Genomic DNA, 17,381 nt, shown 5'->3' with positions numbered 1-17,381 from the left:
CAGAGATGAAGGCCAGAACCAGCCCAGGCCCCGCTCAGACACGACAACCCAGATGGACTTTTCCAGGGGATGTAGAGACCTGTGGGATGGCCGCATCTCCTGACTGAGGCTCTGCTGTGCCCACCAGGAAGAGGACCCTGAGGTGCCCGGGCTGTGATCACTCAGCTGTTTCATCTCACTTTAGTCACTCACCTGCCACTGTCCCCGTTTTTCCACCTCCCGCACCATCTCTTCAGTTACTGCCTTCATACTTTGCTTTAACTCATTTGTTCTTTCCCAAACACATTGATTTAAAAAGCAGTGGGGGCAGGCTGCAGTGGTTCACACCTGTAATCTTAGCACTTTGGGAGGCCGAGGCAGACAGATCACCTGGGGTCAGGAGTTCGAGACCAGCCTGGCCAACATGGCGAAACCCCATCTCTACTAAAATTATAAAAAGTATCTGGACATGGTGGCAGGGACCTCTATTCTCTGCTACTTAAAAGGCTTAGGTAGGAGAATCAATTGAACCCAGGAGGTGGAGGTTGTAGTGAGCCAAGATCGCGCCACTGCATTCCAGCCTGGGCAACAAAGTGAGACTCTGTCTCAAAAAAAAAAAAAAATAAAAAATAGCAATGAGGGCTGGACGCCGTAGCTCATACCTGTAATCCCAGCACTTTGGGAGGCTGAGGCAGGCAGATTGCTGAGCCCAGGAGTTCGAAACCAGCCTGGGTAACATAGAGAGATTCCATCTCTGCAGAAAAAAATAATAGGCTGGGTGCGGTGGCTCATGCCTGTAATCCCAGCACCTTGGGAGGCCAAAGAGGATGGATCACTGAGGTCAGGAGTTCGAGACCAGGGTGACCAACATGGAAAAACCCCGTCTCTACTAAAAATACCAAAAAAATTAGCCAGCGGTGGTGGCTGGCATCTGTAATCCCAGCTGCTTGGGAGGCTGAGGCAGGAGAATCGCTTGAACCCGGGAGTCAGAGGTTGCAGTGAGCCAAGATTGCACCACTGCACTCCAGCCTGGGCAACAAGAGCAAGACTCTATCTCAAAAAAAAAAAAGGAAAGAAAGAAAAAGAAAATAATAAAATTAGCCCAGTGTGGAGGCACACCTGTAGTCCCAACTACTCGGGAGGCTGAGACAGTAGGATTGCTTGAGCCTGGATGGCAGAGGATGCAGTGAGCCAAGATCACGCCACTGCACTCCAGTCTGGATGACAGAGTGAGATCCTGTCTCAAACAAAAACAAAACAAAACGAAAAGCTGAGTGGGGTCACACACACCTGTGGTCCTAGCTACTCAAGAGGCTGAAGTGGGAGGATCCGGGGAGGTCAAGACGGCAGTAAGCAGTGATTGTGCCACTGGACTCCAGCCTGAGTGAAAAAAAATCAAGACCCTGCCTCAAAACCAAAGAAAATAAGAAATAAAAAGCAATGGGTATGTCATTACCATATACAGAAACACAATACCCACATCATACACAGAAGGTAACTGAAACATACACACACAGAAACCCACACATTGTTCAATTCTAGCTGCAGAGTGTCAACTGCCCGGGATTCTGAGTCTGAGGTCTGTGCTCTCTCGAGGACGTAAGGGGGCTGAGCCAGCCTTACAGAGATGCTCAGGCCACACTAGCAGCAAGGGAGGCCTTGCCCCTAGAATGGGAGCTGCTACGGGTTTCCGAGCTGGGTGATGTCCTCTTTTCCTTCCACCTAACCTCACCCTGCAGACCTCACCAGTGGTTCACATCTCACCCTTCATGAAAAATCCCCTCTGGCCACGCAGTTTTCATTTTGTTCTCAGGCCTGGATCCCCTATATAGATGCCCCAGGAGCAGAGGCCTGCCCACCCGAGCAGGGAGTCCCAGCTGTAGAGTCTCCCTTGAGGCTGAGGCCTCTCCACCCCCGAGCAATATCCTTCCTTGTCCTGGCCCTTATAGCGGATAGGGGAGTGGGGAGAGGGCCAGGCTGGCACAGGGCACACCAGCTGGACCCCAGCAAGCCCAGGGAGCTGGGGTGAGCTCATCCCAAGTCCTTAATCATCTTCCTGGCTAATGAGCATCCGAGAATCTCCATCCCATTCTATAAGGACGAAACCCCCGGGATGTAAGGCCAGATGTCACCACAGAGGGAGGTAGAGGAAATGGGCTTGGGGGAAGGGCGCGATACTTCCTGCCTCCTCTTTGTCGGGGAGAGAAAGGTGGGACTGCAGCAAGCAGTTTGGGTCGTGGTTAAGTGCAGGATCCTGTACCCTGTCTCATGGGCTCCAATGCAGGCTTGGAGCCCACTACTTTGTGACTTTCAGCAAGTGACTTCCCCATTGCTGCTCAAAGTGCATTCCCGAATTATCACCACCACTCGGGAACTTTTGAAAAATGCAGGATTTCGGGCTTAGATCTACTGGGTCAGAAGCTGGATATTTTATTTTATTTTACTTTATTTATTTTATTTTGAGACCGGGCTCAGCTCACTCTGTCACCCAAGCTGGAGTGCAATGGTGTAATCACAGCTCACTGCAGCCTCAACCTCCCAGGGTCAAGGAATCCTCCTACTTCAGCCTCCCCAGTACCTGGGACTACAGGCACACAACGCCACGGCCAGCTAACTTTTCTTTTTTAGAGATGAGGGTCTCACTACATTTCCAAGGCTGTTCTCAAACTCCTGGGCTCAAGTCATCCCCCTGCCTTGGCATTCCCCAAAGTGCTGAGATTACAGGTGTGAGCCACCGCACCCGGCCTCATCTCCATTTTTCAGATGAAAAAACTGAGGCACAGAAATGTTCGGCTGTTTTTCCAAAACCACCCAGCAGGAAAGGCTGGAATCTGGCAATCTGACTCTCAGCTTCTATGCCATGCTGAATCTCCCTCACTATTTCCCCCCCAGAATCTTTCCCCTCTAAGTGTCCCTGCCTCCTCTGTCATCATGTTGCCAGTCCTGGCCCTGAGTCACCTCCCAGGTCCTCACTGCCTTCATACTTTGCTTTAACTTATTTGTTCTTTCCCAAACACATTGATTTAAAAAGCAGTGGGGGCAGGGTGCATTGGCAGAGACTAATGAGGTCTCTGCCAACTTGAGGCAGGGACCACAGAAGCTGCTGGAACTGGCTTTGTGGGAAGAACCTATTTCCTTCCACTCTGGGCTCTCAGGTGTAGCTGATGGGGCAGCAGCTGGGCAGACATGGGTGCGGAGCTGTCCTGAGACGCCTGGCGCTGGACTGTGGGGCAGCTGGCTAAAGTTGGGCTCTCCTCTGCCTTTCTGTCCTACCTTCCTGCACGACTCCCAGCTCACCTCCTGGGCCTGGCTTCCTGGCTAGGCTGCCGCTGGACCTGGAGTTCTGCAGTCTGATCGTTCATTCATTCAGCATCCATGTATTCAGCAGATGTGTGTCAGGCACTGTTCTGGAGACACAGCAGTGACTGCAATATACCTGGTACTGGGAGAGAAGACCAAACGTTCATCACACATTGTCAAAAATATACAGTTTCACAATGGGCAGGCTGGGCATGGTGGCTCATGCCTCTAATCCCAGCATTTTGAGAGGCCGGGGCAGGAGGATCACCCAGGAGTTTGAGATCAGCTTAGGCAACAAAGAGAGACCCCCATCTCTACAAATAATTAAAAAGCTAGCCGGGCATGGTGGCATGCGCCTGTAGTCTCAGCTACCTGGGAGGCTGAGGTAGGAAGATCGCTTGAGCCCAGGAGTTCAAGGTTACAGTTAGCTATGAGTGCACCACTGTACTCCAGTCTGGGCGACAGAGCAAGACCTTGTCTCTAAAAAAGAAAAAAAAATAGCTTTGTCAAATCCGCCCACATTCATAGATACAGGCTGAGTGGGAGGATGGCTTGAGCCCAGGAAGGAGTTGGATGGAGGCTGTAGTGAGCTGTAATTGCACCACTGCACTCCAGCCTGAGTGACAGACCAAGACCCCGTCTCAAAAGCAAAACCAAAAACCCCAAGGCAGCTCCCCTTGGCTAGGCGATCAGGGAGGGCCCTCCTGAGGAAGGGGCATTTAAGCTGAGATCGGGAAGATGAAGTAGAAGAGTTCCAGCTGCAGGGAACCACACAGGCAAAGGCCTGGCGGTGGAAAAGCCTTGGTGCACCGGGCGCAGGGAAGAAAACCCAGCCAGGCTGAGTGGAGGGAGTGAGGGCCTGGCTACCTTGGCCTCGTGAGCCCAACCCTCCATGCTCTTCCAAAGCCTTCTGCTTGAGAATGGGAAAGAAGTTTCCAGCAAATAAGGCCCCCGCTCCCGGAAGGAGGTCCCACCTCGACCTTACCCCCTCCTGTCTTCTCAAGTCCCCTGGGACACAGAGGCCTTGAAGGACCCATCCTCACCCCTTCTGTGGGTCCCAGGGCTGGGGTGTCCTCTCGTTGATGGCTTTTTTGGGGTGGATGAGTGGAGATTACTCCAGTAACTGGCGCCCCTGTCTTCCCAGGCAGACAGGCCTGGCCTCAAATCCCCTCTTCATCAGGAGCAGGCTGTGGGACTTCAGCTCTTTGGAGCCTCGGGTTCCTTATCTGTAAAATGGGAGGATTCTTTCTTCCGGAGTCATCTTAATAAAATGTGTTGGGCTGTTTATACAGGGCAGGCAGGCATTTGGTGGGGGCCAAACCACCGGGTTATCATGCTAAAAATAACCATGATTATAGATGGCCGAGGGGTGCAAATGCCTCACAGCCCCATTCCGCAGAGGAATGAGAGCTTCGTCAGGGCCTGGACCTTGTCTAGCTCGTGGCTGCTCCCACGACGACTGGCGTGGCAGGCACGTGGTCAGTGTTCCGCCATCGACTGACTGGGCGGATGAATGATAGATACACAAATGAATTCGCGAACGAATTCCCAGCTTCCTCTGGAAGCAAGGTCATTCACCTCAGCGGTCGCGCCTCTCCCCTGCCCCGGATTTCCCACCACTCTCAGCTCTCGGGGAGTATGCAGCACTCTTCGGTGCGGCGTGCCTCAGTTTCCTCTGCTGTAAGCGGGCGGGACCAGGGCAGCCTACGGGGGTCAGGATGAGGCTGGCGGAGGAAGGGCGCCTGTAGAGGGGCCCTGTACCCATGGGCGCCCAATCCGCGCTCTCCAGGGCCGAGCCCGCCCCCCGCCCCCGCCCCGCCCCCAGCCCCGCCCCGCCCGCTGCGCGCAGCCCCCGCCCCACCGTCCGTCGGCCCCGAGCGCACGTGACTCCGCCCCGGCCCGCCCCGCCCCGCCGTCCCAGCGCGGGCTCCCATTGGCTTCTCTGGGAGGCTCCGCCCCCAGCCGGGGAGGTGCCGGGCCCCGCCCGCCGCAGCGCGGGGCTCCTGCGTCCGGAGTGCGCGGCTGCCGGACCGGGCGGGCGGGCGGAGCCGGGCCCGCGGGGCTGCTGCGGGGCGATCGGGCCGGGTCGCGGCCGCGCCATGGTAAGCCGGGCGGGGCAGGCTGCGCGCTCGGGCCGGGCGGGGGCGCGGGGACCCGGGAGCGGGAAGGGGGCGGCCAGGACGGGGAGGGGCGCGCGCGACGGCGGGGCCGGGGTCTGCGGGCGGGGGAGGGGCGGACCGGCGGGCGCGGCTCGGGGGAGGGTCCGTTCCAGGGGCCGCGCCCGCGGGCCGGGGTTCTTTGTCAGAGGCGCTGCGGCGAGATCGGGACAAAGAAGGCGGCGGGGGGCGGAGGCCGCTTTGCGGGGATCGCGGTCCGCTAGCCCCCGCCCGTGCAGCCCCCGCCCGTCCGCAGCTACGCGCCCGCCCGCCCGCCTTCCCCCGGCACTTCGGGGTTCTTCAAAATTCTGGGAGCTCCGGGAAGGGCTCCGGAGGATAGGGGTCCAGGTGACGTCCGGCGCCCGTCTCGCGGGTAGGGAAACTGAGTCCGGGCCGCAGCGTTGGGCGCCCTGTTCCATGGGCACTGGCTGCGCGGCGTGGGCATGCTTGGGTCCCGTGGTCCCCGTCCCACACCCCGCCCCCGTCGGGCCGACTCGAGCTACCTCCCCAGCTGCCGTCCCCCGTCCAGCTGTCGCCCCCTGGGCCGAGCCCCCTCCTCCCTGGAGCCTCGCTTTGCTCCTCCGTAGAGTGGGGGAGACGCCGGCGGCGCCGGGCTGGGCGGAACGGGAGGGTGCGTGGAGCGCGCCTGGCACCGCGCCTGCCTAGCCGCCCGCGCTCAGCATTTGGGAGCCGCCGGGGCGCTGTCACCCCTAAGTCCCTAGCACCCAGCCCAGGTCGCCCAGCCCGCCCCAGCGAGGACATCATTGGGGTTCACCTGTCCCCGGCCCCTCAGGCATGTGGGAGAGGAGGTGGGGAGAAGGTGGCATTTTAGAGTCAGGGTCGAAATGCGGGATTTTGGATGCAGGTTGCCTGGGTTTGAATCCCTGCGCGTCTACTTTTGAGCTGTGTGACCTTGGACAATGCACTGAACTTCTCTGAGCCACCGATTTCTGTATCTGCCAAGAGAGAACAGTAATAGCTCAACTGCCCTGTTGTCTTGAGGCAGAAAGGAGACGTCAGTGTGAGCTGTTTATCTCAGTGTCTGGCACATATAATTGCCACCAACTTTCTCCGGCATCTACCAGCAAAGTTGTTTGGCCAAACAGGCCAACCCTGGGCCAGCCTGTGAAAATGTGATTCACAGGGTGGGGGCATGAGCCTCTGGCCTGGGCCGAGGAAGACCCCGACTGACCTTGGGGCAGTCCCGATTCAGAGCTCTGCCGGCTCCCGCTTCCTCTTTTGCCACTGCGGAACCTAGGGGGTTCTGGAGCGAGTTTCCTCTTCTGAGGATGGCGGTGTCATGGTTCGGGGTGGAGGATGAGATGACACTGGCCAGAGAGCTGGACACAGCCCCATCAGTGTCAGTCCTACTGGCATCCGGCTGTTCTCTGTCCTGGCTTCTGGGGGGCCAGGGCCTTGTGTGATGCGTCCTTGTGTCCCACTGGCTGCCCAGGGCCCAGGGCAGAGCGGACGTCCCACCTTGTCCTGGCTGTGTCCAGCAGTGCCCTCTTCTCCCTACAACCCTGTTTTCCCAGTCAGAACCTGGGGCAGGAAATGTTTCTGGTTTGTGAACTGGGGTTCGCTGAAGAGTTTGTTGGCACCCTTGGCAGGTGGCTTTATGGGGGCAGTGTTGAAAGCTCCGTGGGGATGGCTGGCCCCTGTAAGCAGGGCAGCCCTCCTGGCATCTCTCGAGGAGCCTCAGGAGGTGGCGGCTGCCAGCCGGGGGTGTTTTGCTGGTGGTGAGCCCGGTAATGCTCGTGATGTGCCCAGTTGAGTTAGGAGGAGGCAGCGTGTCCCTGGGGAATGGGTGTTTGTGGCACTGGGCCTAGGCCACGCTCTGTGCCCTCCTGGTCCTGGAGGTGGGCTTGGGGGTCCCTTGGGCTCAGTGTTCTCCCTTTGTCCCTCCTGTAGCACACAGGAAGGTGTAGCTGGTGACATGCAAACCTAGGTGACCTCATGGCCCTTTTGTTTTCACTTTTCTCACCACTTCTTATCGTCCCCATGACCTGGTAGATGAGGTCAGGGACTTGTACCCACTTTGCACATTGAGAAACTGAGGCCAAGAGGAGCAGCTTGCTTGGCTGGGAGGAAGCAGGCCACAAAAGTGAGTGCTGGGCTGGGAGGATGGAGGGGACTTCAGCCTGCTCTGCTGCAGGCTGTGGGCCCCCCGGGCCTAGAGCAAGTGGAGTGGCCTCTAGAGTGGGATCAGGCTCAGACAAGCCAGGGCCCTGGGAGGGAGAGCAGGACAGGAGGATACCCCTCCCCTCACTGGTAGCTGGGGCAGGGACTGTCCATTTGAATGGCTCTGACGGAGTGGGGTTCACCCCTGGCTCTGCCCCCATGCTCCTTGGGTCCCAGTTACTGATCTCTGTGGACCTTGGCAAACCAGGTAGGACAGTGTCAGTAACACCTGCAAGCTTGGGCGGCTGTGGGGAGTGGCTGAGGGTGGTGCGGGCCCCCGCTCACATGGCATGGCTCAGGCTTGTCTTGCTGTTATTATTCCATGGGACGCATGTGGGCTCTGTCAGAAGACAGAGCGTGTCCCGTGCTGCAGTTGAACCCCGTTGGGGTTGTTTGAGGGTGCTGGGGCAGGGGGTTCTGGAGAGCCTGGGCCTTGGAGCTTGCTTTTATGGTGGGTGTGTGGGATCTGAGAGTCAAGACCCCCTTGGCAGAGGATGGCAGGACTGAAGGCACATGGAGCAGGAGGGTGTGTGTTTGGGGGATCCAGATGGCCTTGGGCTTCAAATCCCAAGCAGAGGGGACACTCCAGCCTGCCCAGAGATCGAAGGCCCAGGCTGTGCTCTGGCCCCTAGCCCCTGGCCCCTCTGCACTTGGAAGACGCCCCCTTGGCTCTGCCGGGCTCCGCTCTGGGCTCCCATCCTGCCTTCTGGCTTTTTGCTTCACCTCCCTACATGCACCTCAGTTTCCTCACCTGCCAGATGGAGATGCTAGGGTGAGCAGAGGTGGCCGCAGCCTTGCTGGATCAGATGCTGGTGGGAATGATGGTTGCTGGGTGGGCCAGGATTCCCATGTGCCAGCCTGGGCATCCCCCCAACCCAAGCTGTGGCCCGTCTCTGTTCCCTGCATCCTGTGGGCTTTACTGGATCAGGGCGAGGGGTTACCCAGCTTGCAAGACACAGCTTTGCTCAGAGCGGCTAGAAAGGAAGAGCAGACAGGTGGGGTCCAGCCAGGCACAGGGCTTGTGGAGACCTGCTGCCCTCCGTGCTTTGAGTTTCCCTGGGCTCTGCTTCTTGGCCACCCCCTTCCCTCCCTGCCTGCCAGCAAGCATGGAGCCAGCTGCCCCTCCATGGGCTCAGGCCTGCCAGAATCCACTGGCACTCACCACTCTACCCCCACACTTGGCCTGCGGCCCTCTCCCACTCAATCTGCGGCTTTTCTGAGTCTGTTGGGACAGAACATGGGGACCTGTCCTCAGGGTCCTCGGAGTGCCGGGGTGTCAGGGACCCCCCACCTATGATCCCTGTGAGAACAGGGTCTCCTCTAACTCATCACTATCTGCAGGGTGGGAACACGCAACAGACATTTACTGAGCACCTACTGTGTACCCGTGCAGGGCGGGGTACAGCTGTGGGTGGGACAGACGGTGCTCTCCTTGGACAGCCTTGGAGTCCAGTGCAGGGAGTGACACAGCAGCCAGAGGACGGCCCTGAGCCTAGAGAAGGGCAGCTAGCAAGGAGAGCAAATGAAGTAGGGCAAGGCTGTAGTGGTGGGGCGTGGGAGGAGGGGCGTCTGGGGCCAGTGGTATGGGAGGGCAGCCTGCAACAGGCGCCTTCTGAGAAAGTCCCGAATAGGAAGGTGCCAGCCATGGGGCAGTCAGGGCAGAGCTGGGAGCGTGAGCTCACAGCGGAGGGTGTGGGGACGCCTAGGGAGGCAGGGAGCTTGGATTCTCTTGTGCTGGGGAGGGTTCTGAGTGGGGATAACGCCATCTCATTTTTGCAAAGATAGTTTCTCAGGAAACATTTGCTGAGTGAATGAAGGAACAGATATGCACTTGGGAGGGCCGGACCACAGGCCAGGTGTGACTGTGGCTCGGTCACTAGGCTCTGTGCTCACGGTGGGGGCAGAGCCCCACATCTGGCCCTGTCCATGCCTCCTGGCCTGGGGTCAGGGTGGCAGACAGGGTTTTGAGATCACCACTCCTCTTAGAGAATCCCTTTGAGCTGGGGCTGCCTGTTCCTCAGTTTCCTCATTAGTCCTGGGGCCACTGAACTCACGTGCCTCCTGGCCTGCCCACCTGGCTTTGCCCTGCCTACCCCAGGTCATGGTGCCATTGTTTGATTTTCTACTTCCTGTCCCTGAACCACCCCCACCCCCAAACACACACACTTCCCCTTCCGAATTGATACTGACTTGCCTTCCTGTCCAGAAGCCCCAGTGGAGGGCAGGTGCCCCAGCAGGCCCTGTGGACCAGAGGTACAGGGGAGAGGGAAGCGGGAGGTGGGAGGCACAGGGCAGATTGGTGTTCTCCCTGCAGGGAGAGAACACAGAGGTTGGTAGGGACAGGTGTAGACAGGCTCACCCAGCCATGGTGGGCAGGCTGTCTGTGGAGTCAGAGGGGTCCCCTGTCCAGTCTGGAGGCGTGAGAGAACAGCTAAGTGGGGTTGTGGGACTGGACGGTGGCAGGGGAGAGGCCAGGGTGGTCTGTGCATGCAGGGGACAGAGCAGGGCCACCGGGGAGCTCATGGTCCGCTAGAGGGGGAGGTGGGCGCTAATCAGGTGGCCATGCTCCAGAAGCCAGGGCTACACGCCAAGGCCACTGCTCCGGAGGGAAGGAGCCCGACCTGGACTTCCGGGTTGGGAAGGCTTCCCTGCCAGAGCTGATGTTAACCGGTTCAGGGTTTCTTTCTGCAGCCAGGCCATCTGTGTGGTGGGGGCTGCCCTGTGCACTGTGCCAGCAGCATCCATGGTCTCCCTACTAGATGCCAGGATTGCCACCTGCCCCCAGTTGTGACAACCAGAATTGGTGCCAGACATGGCCAGATGTCCCCAGGGTGGGGGCAGAGTGGCCCCCAGTTGAGAACCACTGAACAAGGGTAAGCCGCCAGAACATTCTGGGCAGGGGCAACAGCCTGGGCCAGGGCCTGGTGGGAGGGTTCGTGGGGGGTCAGCGTGGCTGGTGAGCAGGGCATACTGGGGATGTGTAGTGTTCGGTCCTGCAGGTCATTGTGAGGACTTGGAAGGTGTCCTGGCTGCAGTGGCCCCTGAGGGTAGACAGGGAGATCCTTAGCGCTGCAGCAGCCTAGCTCCTGGAGTCAGGGGGAAGGCAGTGGAATGGAGGGAGGGCGCCTCCTCTGCCTAGGGCCTCTGCAGAAGCTGCCCGTTTCCCGGTTCCTGGTCCCTGGTCCCTGGACAGATGCTGGGGGCGTTGACTTAACTGCCTTTGACCTTCAGGCAAACCTCGCTTCTGGGGAACCTCCTGGTTGGGTAAGAATCATTTCTCCTTAAGGCTGCTGTTCCTCAAGGACGCAGCAGGTTTGACCCTGTTTGGAGGGAAAATCTTCCAGTGCCGTCTGCCTGCGCTGATGTCAATCTTATCCAAAGGGAACAAAAAGAAGCCAGACGTCTCATTCTGAGTGCCAACCGCACGCCCAGTCCTGTGCGGAACGCGTCCCCGGCCTGTCCTCATCCTCCCTGACCCTGGGCGCAGTAAGCGTTTGCTCTGTTTGTGGCGAGTGAGGCAGGAGAGGGAAGAAAGTGCGGGCCAGAGAACCTGCCAGCATCAGCACTGCGGGGCAGCAGAGGCAAAGCCCTGGCCTCAGCAGTCTCACTGGCTGTGCCTTGGGTGTCACCTAGAGGGCTGACAGGGCGCCTGGAGCCGGGGACTCTTAGACCTTATGTGCATTCCACAGCCACACTGTCCTCAGCCACTCAGCAGGACCACCCCCGGGTGAACTCCGTGGCTTGGCCAGGTGGAGATGGTGGTCCCAGCCCTCCAACTTCTGGCACCATTCCTTCAATATGCGGAGCACAGGCTTGGCCTGGCCTGGGAGGGGCCTCGTCCCCGCCCCCACCCAAATCAGCTGGTGCCCCGACTCCTGGCACTTGCGGGGGGACCCTCTCCGCCTTCAGAGCCTTAGCCCTCACTGTGCTCCCTGCCAGGAACACTCTTCCCCATCAGCACCACCTCCCTGCCTCTCACCTGCCCACCCAAGTTAGCATCTTGGCATCTGGTCACTGTGTTCCTGACAATGGCACCCTGCATTGCAAGTGATGGGCATTTGGGGTACTAACCAGGTGCAGTCTGGCTCCCGCACTAGATGCTAATAAGCACCATCAGGGAGGGAGCCTCTGTCCCACCCTCCCTGCCTCCCTGAAACTCTCCCAAGTGCCTGTCTTCATCTCCCAGGACACTCTACCCTGTTGCTTGCTTGGTTGGCCTCCGTCCAAACCACACAAGGGACTCTGCCGCCCAGCTTCTTTCTCAGATGGTGTGCCGCGTTCCAGGGGTCTTCCCAGGCCAGCTGCAGTGTCTGGTGACAAAGGCTGTTGTCCACTATACCCTCTCACAGGTGTCCCCAAAGGACCTGCCTGTTCCGTATACGATGCCTGTTTGGGAGAGGGGCTGATGTCATTTCTTTTTTGTGTTTTTTTTGGAGATACTCTTGCTCTTGTTGCCCAGGCTGGAGGGCTAGAGTGTAGTGGCGTGATCTCGGCTCACTGCAGCGTCTGCCTCCCAGCTTCAAGCAATTCTCATGCCTCAGCCTCCCAAGTAACTGGGATTACAGGCATGTGCCACCATGCCCAGCTAATTTTTGTATTTTAGTAGATACGCGGTTTCACTATGTTGGCCAGGCTGGTCTTAAACTCCTGGGCTCAAGTGATCTGCCCGCCTCAGCCTCCTAAAGTGCTGGAATTACAAGCATGAGCCACTGCGCCTGGCCATTTCTCTGCTTTCAAACCCCCATCTCTGGCCATTAGGAGACCCTGGCTCCCCTCAGTCCCTGAGTGGTCATGAACACTGAGTGGGGGACTGGGCTTCCCAAAGGCGTACCTTCAGCAGAAGAACCTGAACCGTGCCTGGCCCTCTGGCATTCTTTGCTGCAGCTGTCACTGTCACAGTGTTCTGCAGCCAGCGAGGGTGACTCGCCTGCCTGGTACAGCAGCACTCTTGGGGTTTCAAAGGTCATGAGCAGGAGCTGGGTGAGGACGGGCAAGCAGACACCTTCGAACACCGGCCAATATGCTTTTTGGCAGGGTGAGGGTGGGACGGGCAGGTCTGAGAACAATTAAAAATAGACCACGTGTTAGTGCCAGCCGCAGCTCGTTCAACCTGCTTTGTCTTTCAGGACTCCCGTGTCCAGCCTGAGTTCCAGCCTCACTGAGTGGCCACCCCCAAAGCGCTTCCATCCGAGGAAGCCCCCAGCACTGACCATGTCTATTATGGACCACAGCCCCACCACGGGTGTGGTCACAGTCATCGTCATCCTCATTGCCATCGCGGCCCTGGGGGCCTTGATCCTGGGCTGCTGGTGCTACCTGCGGCTGCAGCGCATCAGCCAGTCAGAGGACGAGGAGAGCATCGTGGGGGATGGGGAGACCAAGGAACCCTTCCTGCTGGTGCAGTATTCGGCCAAGGGACCGTGCGTGGAGAGAAAGGCCAAGCTGATGACTCCCAACGGCCCGGAAGTCCACGGCTGAGCCAGGATGCGAGGCTCCTGGTCCTGTTTGCAGCCGGCCGAGAGGCGCTGGGAGGGGCAAAACCACATGGACGCGCTGCTGTCTGAGAGGAAGGGCTGACACTTGCTGGCATGGCCTCTGCGGGCTTCGTCATCGCATGCACTGATGCCCGGGGACCTGGCTGTCCTGGGCTTCGCCTCGGCCTCCGGGTGAGGCTGCCCATTGCAGGCACTGGGCAGGCCTGACCTTGCTGGGTCTCATGGCCCTGTAGCGCTTTTGTTACTTGAATGTCTAGCTGAGCCTGTTTTTGATGGAGCTACTACTGTAATGCGTGAACTAACAAACCTGTGAACTGTAAATAAGCCCCTGGAAGCACGTGCTTAAGCCCTTTTGCTGATTTTTAAAAATATCATCTAGCGCACACGGGACTGGTTTGATTCTGGCTGTACTAATGACAAGCTGAGTCAAGACCCTGGAGGGTCATAGGCTTGTAAAGGCCCACGCCGCACTCGGCAAGGGTCTCTCATGTGTGTCCGTCTGTGTGTATATCAAGGAAATGAGATGCCAGTTTGGGGTCTCGTGGCTGACCAGTTGGGGTGCTTGGGTGATCTCTGCTTGGTTAGTCATGGGTGGAAGAAGAACCACACCCCCCACACCCCTCTGTTCTTTCTCCAGATAGACTCACTTGTTAAATAGCAGTTTTGTTGAGTGGAGTTACTGCAGGGAAGCTACTGGACCTGCCTGGGAGCCAGTGAAGGGCGAGTCAGGGCACGTGTCCCAGAGGCTGCCAGCGTCCTTGTAGCAGAGCAGTTTCTTGCCGCTTTGGTCTTCAGCATGCCGGGTCCCCCATCCTGAGTGCAGGCTTCGCTGAAATTGCTCTGGTCCTCGTAGAACCTGTGGTGGCTACTTTTGGTCTGAAACCCAGCTGGCCCAGCAAAGAGAAAAGGTTGTATGTTTTGTATTGGTATTTCCTATTTTCTGCACTGGAGGGGAGGGGACTGTTGAGGTTCTGTCTTTTTTCCTTTTTTTCCTCTTACCTTTTTACACCACTTGGCTTCCTTTCCTCTCTGATGACTGCCTGCCTGTGGGGTCCTGACTTCACTTTCCTCAGTGGGTCTCCAGTCCCCTGACCCAGCTCTGAAGGCACTTAGGACCCAGGGAACATTTCTTGCGTGCACATTCCCACAAGAGCCACCAGACTGCTTCCTGCCAGCCTGTGCTTGCGGCAGGGAGCCGGGGCAGGGCAGAGGTGAACTTTAAGTTCAGGACTTGTCTGTCCCACAGGTGGCTCTCGGGTGAGCTAGCATCTCCACAGCCTGTCTTCAAGGCCTCCCTTGTGTACACTTCAGTGAGTGAGCTCACTTCGATTTTTAATCCCACCACCATAAGCACATACTAATTTTATTTATGATTCAAACATGACTCGTGCCGGCCATCCCTGTAATAGATGGAAGGTCAGCCCGGGCTTAACCACACAGAGCACTGGCCCTTAATGCCTGAGCTCAGAGCTCTGGCCTCCTGCTCAGACTGAAGGCACCTCCTCTGGCCTCACCTAAGCCTCTTCTAAAATACGTGTTGAATGAATCCATGTTCTGGAACCCTGAGGGCGGGAGAAGTAGGGAGGACTTTGTTTAAGCAGCATACACCTAAATTGGGGGTTTAAACATTTAAGTAGGAGCTTGGGGTGGGAAGAGGGACGGCTGGCTGGGCCATCTGAGCAAAAGGTAGTAATGAAACACCTCAGTTGGGCTCTTGAGATTCCTTAGGAAGCAGGAGAAGCAACACCTCTGGCTACTCTGGTGTGGCCAAGTTCAGAGGAGGTGGTGGTGGGGCAGGCGTGATGTCAGCAGAAGCCCTGCAGGCTGGGTGGGCAGGACGTGTGGTTGGGGCCACTGAAACTAGGTCTAGGAGGGAGAACAGAAGTTCCAAAGGTGCCGACTGAAGATGGGGGAAAAGGTTTGCTTTGGTGAGTGAGAAAAGGCTGGGTGTGTGATCCATCCCCTCACGTTTCAGAACTTCCAGGCTTTCTACCTCGACTCTCACCGCAGCCAGCACATACACCTAGGCTGTTTTTCTTTCCTCCACACCCGAGGGACACAGGAGCAGCTAGGATCTGCATTTTCAGGTTCCGAGCCTGACCCCTGGAACTGACCAGTGCTCGATTGTCAGACTTGGCCTATGGTTTTGACCTTGCCAGTGAAGTTTCAGTTTTGAAGTGATTAAATGTCACTTTCTCATCAGTTTCACTTCTGGAGGTTTTCTGATCCCACTCCCTGGTGGCAGGGATGTACCTGGGAGTTTGAATCAGGCCCATTTGAGCGTGGTAGCCGTGTTGGGTGAAGGTCAGGGGCTCAGTGAGGCACTGGGGGGGTTTTCAGGAGGAAAATGAAAATGGCTGTACAACCAGTGAACCACATCATAGCTCTCACTGTTCTTATTTTTCAATAGCTTTTTTTTTAGCATAGACACCAGAGCCACATTCAAATGGCTTAGTAGGTTATGACCTCTCTTTGAATTATTTCTGAATGCCCAACTGTTGCATTCAAGTTTTCTGACTAATCAAGAAATTAAGCATTCATCCTTCGTATCACTGCAGAAGCAACAGTGGGGGGACAGGGAGGGAACTCTGACACTGAGCCACTAAAATATGGACTAATTTTTTGGACAAATCTTCAAACGGACTGTGCTACTGTTTTTGTTTCAAAGCTACCAAGTTTGTGCAATAAGTGGAAGGGATGTCATCTCTCTTCAATAAATGCTGAATGACATTCAAGTTGATTTTCTAGACCACTGAGAAAATCTTTATTTACAATAAATTTCAATAAAATTTGCATAAATATATTCCCAATGTACAATTTTCACCTCTGATTTCTTCACGTCATTTAAAAAGTTAGTCTGTCCTGTTCTCGTTATTCCTTTCAGACACCAGTGTGGCACTGACGTTGGCAGGTGGAGGGGAACTGCCAGGGAGCTGGGGGGTGCCTGAGGGCTCCGGCTGCTTGGGGCGGACCTCTTTCCGGGTCGCCAGGCTTTCAGCTCCATCCCTGCCTTCCAGTTTCCTCTCCATGGTCGCCACCAGGATCTTGAGCCATGTGTTCTCGGTGAGGAGGTTTTCCGAGGCATCAGCCAGCTCCTGTAGCTTGCGGGCCAGCTCCTGCAGCTCGCGTGTCTTCTGCTCGTAGAGGGCCTGCAGCTGCTCACTGTGGGCGCGGAGCAGGCTGTGCTGCTCCTCCAGGGCTCGCTGCTGCCGCCGCAGCCGGTGCTCATCTCTGCGGGCGCTGGAGAGCTGGGACTCTACCTGCACTTGTGCTCGCTGGAGGCTGCTTATTTCTGCTCTCAGTTTCTGGATCTCTCTCTCCAAGTGGGAGATGTGCCCCCGCTGTAAGACTGCCTCGCTCTGAAGACACTCCTTGGTAGGATAGTTAGCCATGTTCTGGGGGCTGGAAGCAGGATCTGAGTGATGCAAAATGAACTTCAACAGGTTTGGAAGGGTGATGGGGAGGTCTTCAGGGTATTTCACACTTAGGTCCTTTCTGGAGAGAAAGGGAAAGGAAGCAAAGACGGGAGTCATACCAACACAATTAGTCCAAAAGCAGACTACCTGAGGCCTGGCCATCTACTTCTCACCAAGAAAAGACATTCTATGGATTTTACTTACTGAAAGTGAGGAAAATGTTGCCTGGGCAAGAAATTCTCTACAAAGCTGAGGCTGTCCCATATGCTCATTCTGCAATTAAGATGGCTTATCTGTTCCTGAAGCCAGAGCTCAGCTTCACCCACACCTTCCAAGAAAGACAAGAGCTCCTAGGCCCAGGCCTAAAGCCAGTGATGCAGGGCCCCAGGAGTGTGTGGGCATGGGGCCTCTGTGTGCTGGGAGATGCCCAGCGGCTGTGTCAGGAAGAGCGTCCAGGGGAAGCAGGATTGTCCCACCTATGTCCCTCTTGTGCCTACTGACAGTGCCCAGAGGAATAGGAAGAACTTCAAAGATACTCAGTTTCTTCAGCAAGCATTTATTACACATTATCTAAGGCAGGGGTTCTCAACTGGGGGTGATTGTACCCCCACTCCCCGGGTACATCTGGCTCATACCTGGCAACCTGATACCTGGCAAACAGCCCAACCAAGGGACTATGAATTCAGGCTGCCTGGCCCTGAGAGCACAGAACAAGGAAGGAAGGTGACATAGGAAGGGGTTTTTCATATAGCTTTGTTCCAGGTCCTGATCTAGAGATCTAGAAAATTCCTCTTCAGAACTTGTCATTTAATCATCTGATGATGTTTGTCTCACATATCTATTTACCTGTGCCT

At 56.8% G+C, this 17,381-nt stretch overlaps 2 protein-coding genes across 6 annotated transcripts in view; one reads left to right on the top strand and one right to left on the bottom strand.

Moving 5' to 3' along the window:
• Positions 1 to 5,257: 5,257 nt before the first annotated feature.
• SNN (stannin) lies at positions 5,258 to 15,925 on the top strand. Its single transcript, XM_025369535.1, has 2 exons — positions 5,258 to 5,381; positions 12,743 to 15,925. The coding sequence occupies exon 2, from the start codon at positions 12,828 to 12,830 to the stop codon at positions 13,092 to 13,094; it is 267 nt and encodes an 88-aa protein (XP_025225320.1). The 5' UTR covers positions 5,258 to 5,381; positions 12,743 to 12,827; the 3' UTR covers positions 13,095 to 15,925.
• TXNDC11 (thioredoxin domain containing 11) overlaps positions 15,848 to 17,381 on the bottom strand; it is a 65,308-nt gene continuing 63,774 nt past the window's right edge. For all 5 annotated transcript variants that reach the window (XM_025369527.1, XM_025369528.1, XM_025369530.1 and 2 more), the window contains one exon: positions 15,848 to 16,606. In XM_025369527.1, coding sequence (XP_025225312.1) covers positions 15,964 to 16,606 — 643 coding nt within the window. In that variant the 3' untranslated portion in view covers positions 15,848 to 15,963. The remainder of the gene's footprint in view (positions 16,607 to 17,381) is intronic.

Source organism: Theropithecus gelada, chromosome 20 (genome assembly GCF_003255815.1).
Source record: "Theropithecus gelada isolate Dixy chromosome 20, Tgel_1.0, whole genome shotgun sequence".
NCBI classification, from domain to species: Eukaryota; Metazoa; Chordata; class Mammalia; order Primates; family Cercopithecidae; genus Theropithecus; species Theropithecus gelada.
The sequence above is the reverse complement of the archived record's forward strand: the minus strand, read 5'-3'. Positions and strand labels throughout refer to the sequence as shown.

What these genes read in the sequence shown, in the direction of transcription:
- SNN (XM_025369535.1), top strand. Translation starts at nt 12,828, where the DNA reads ATGTCTATTATGGACCACAGCCCCACCACGGGTGTGGTCACAGTCATC.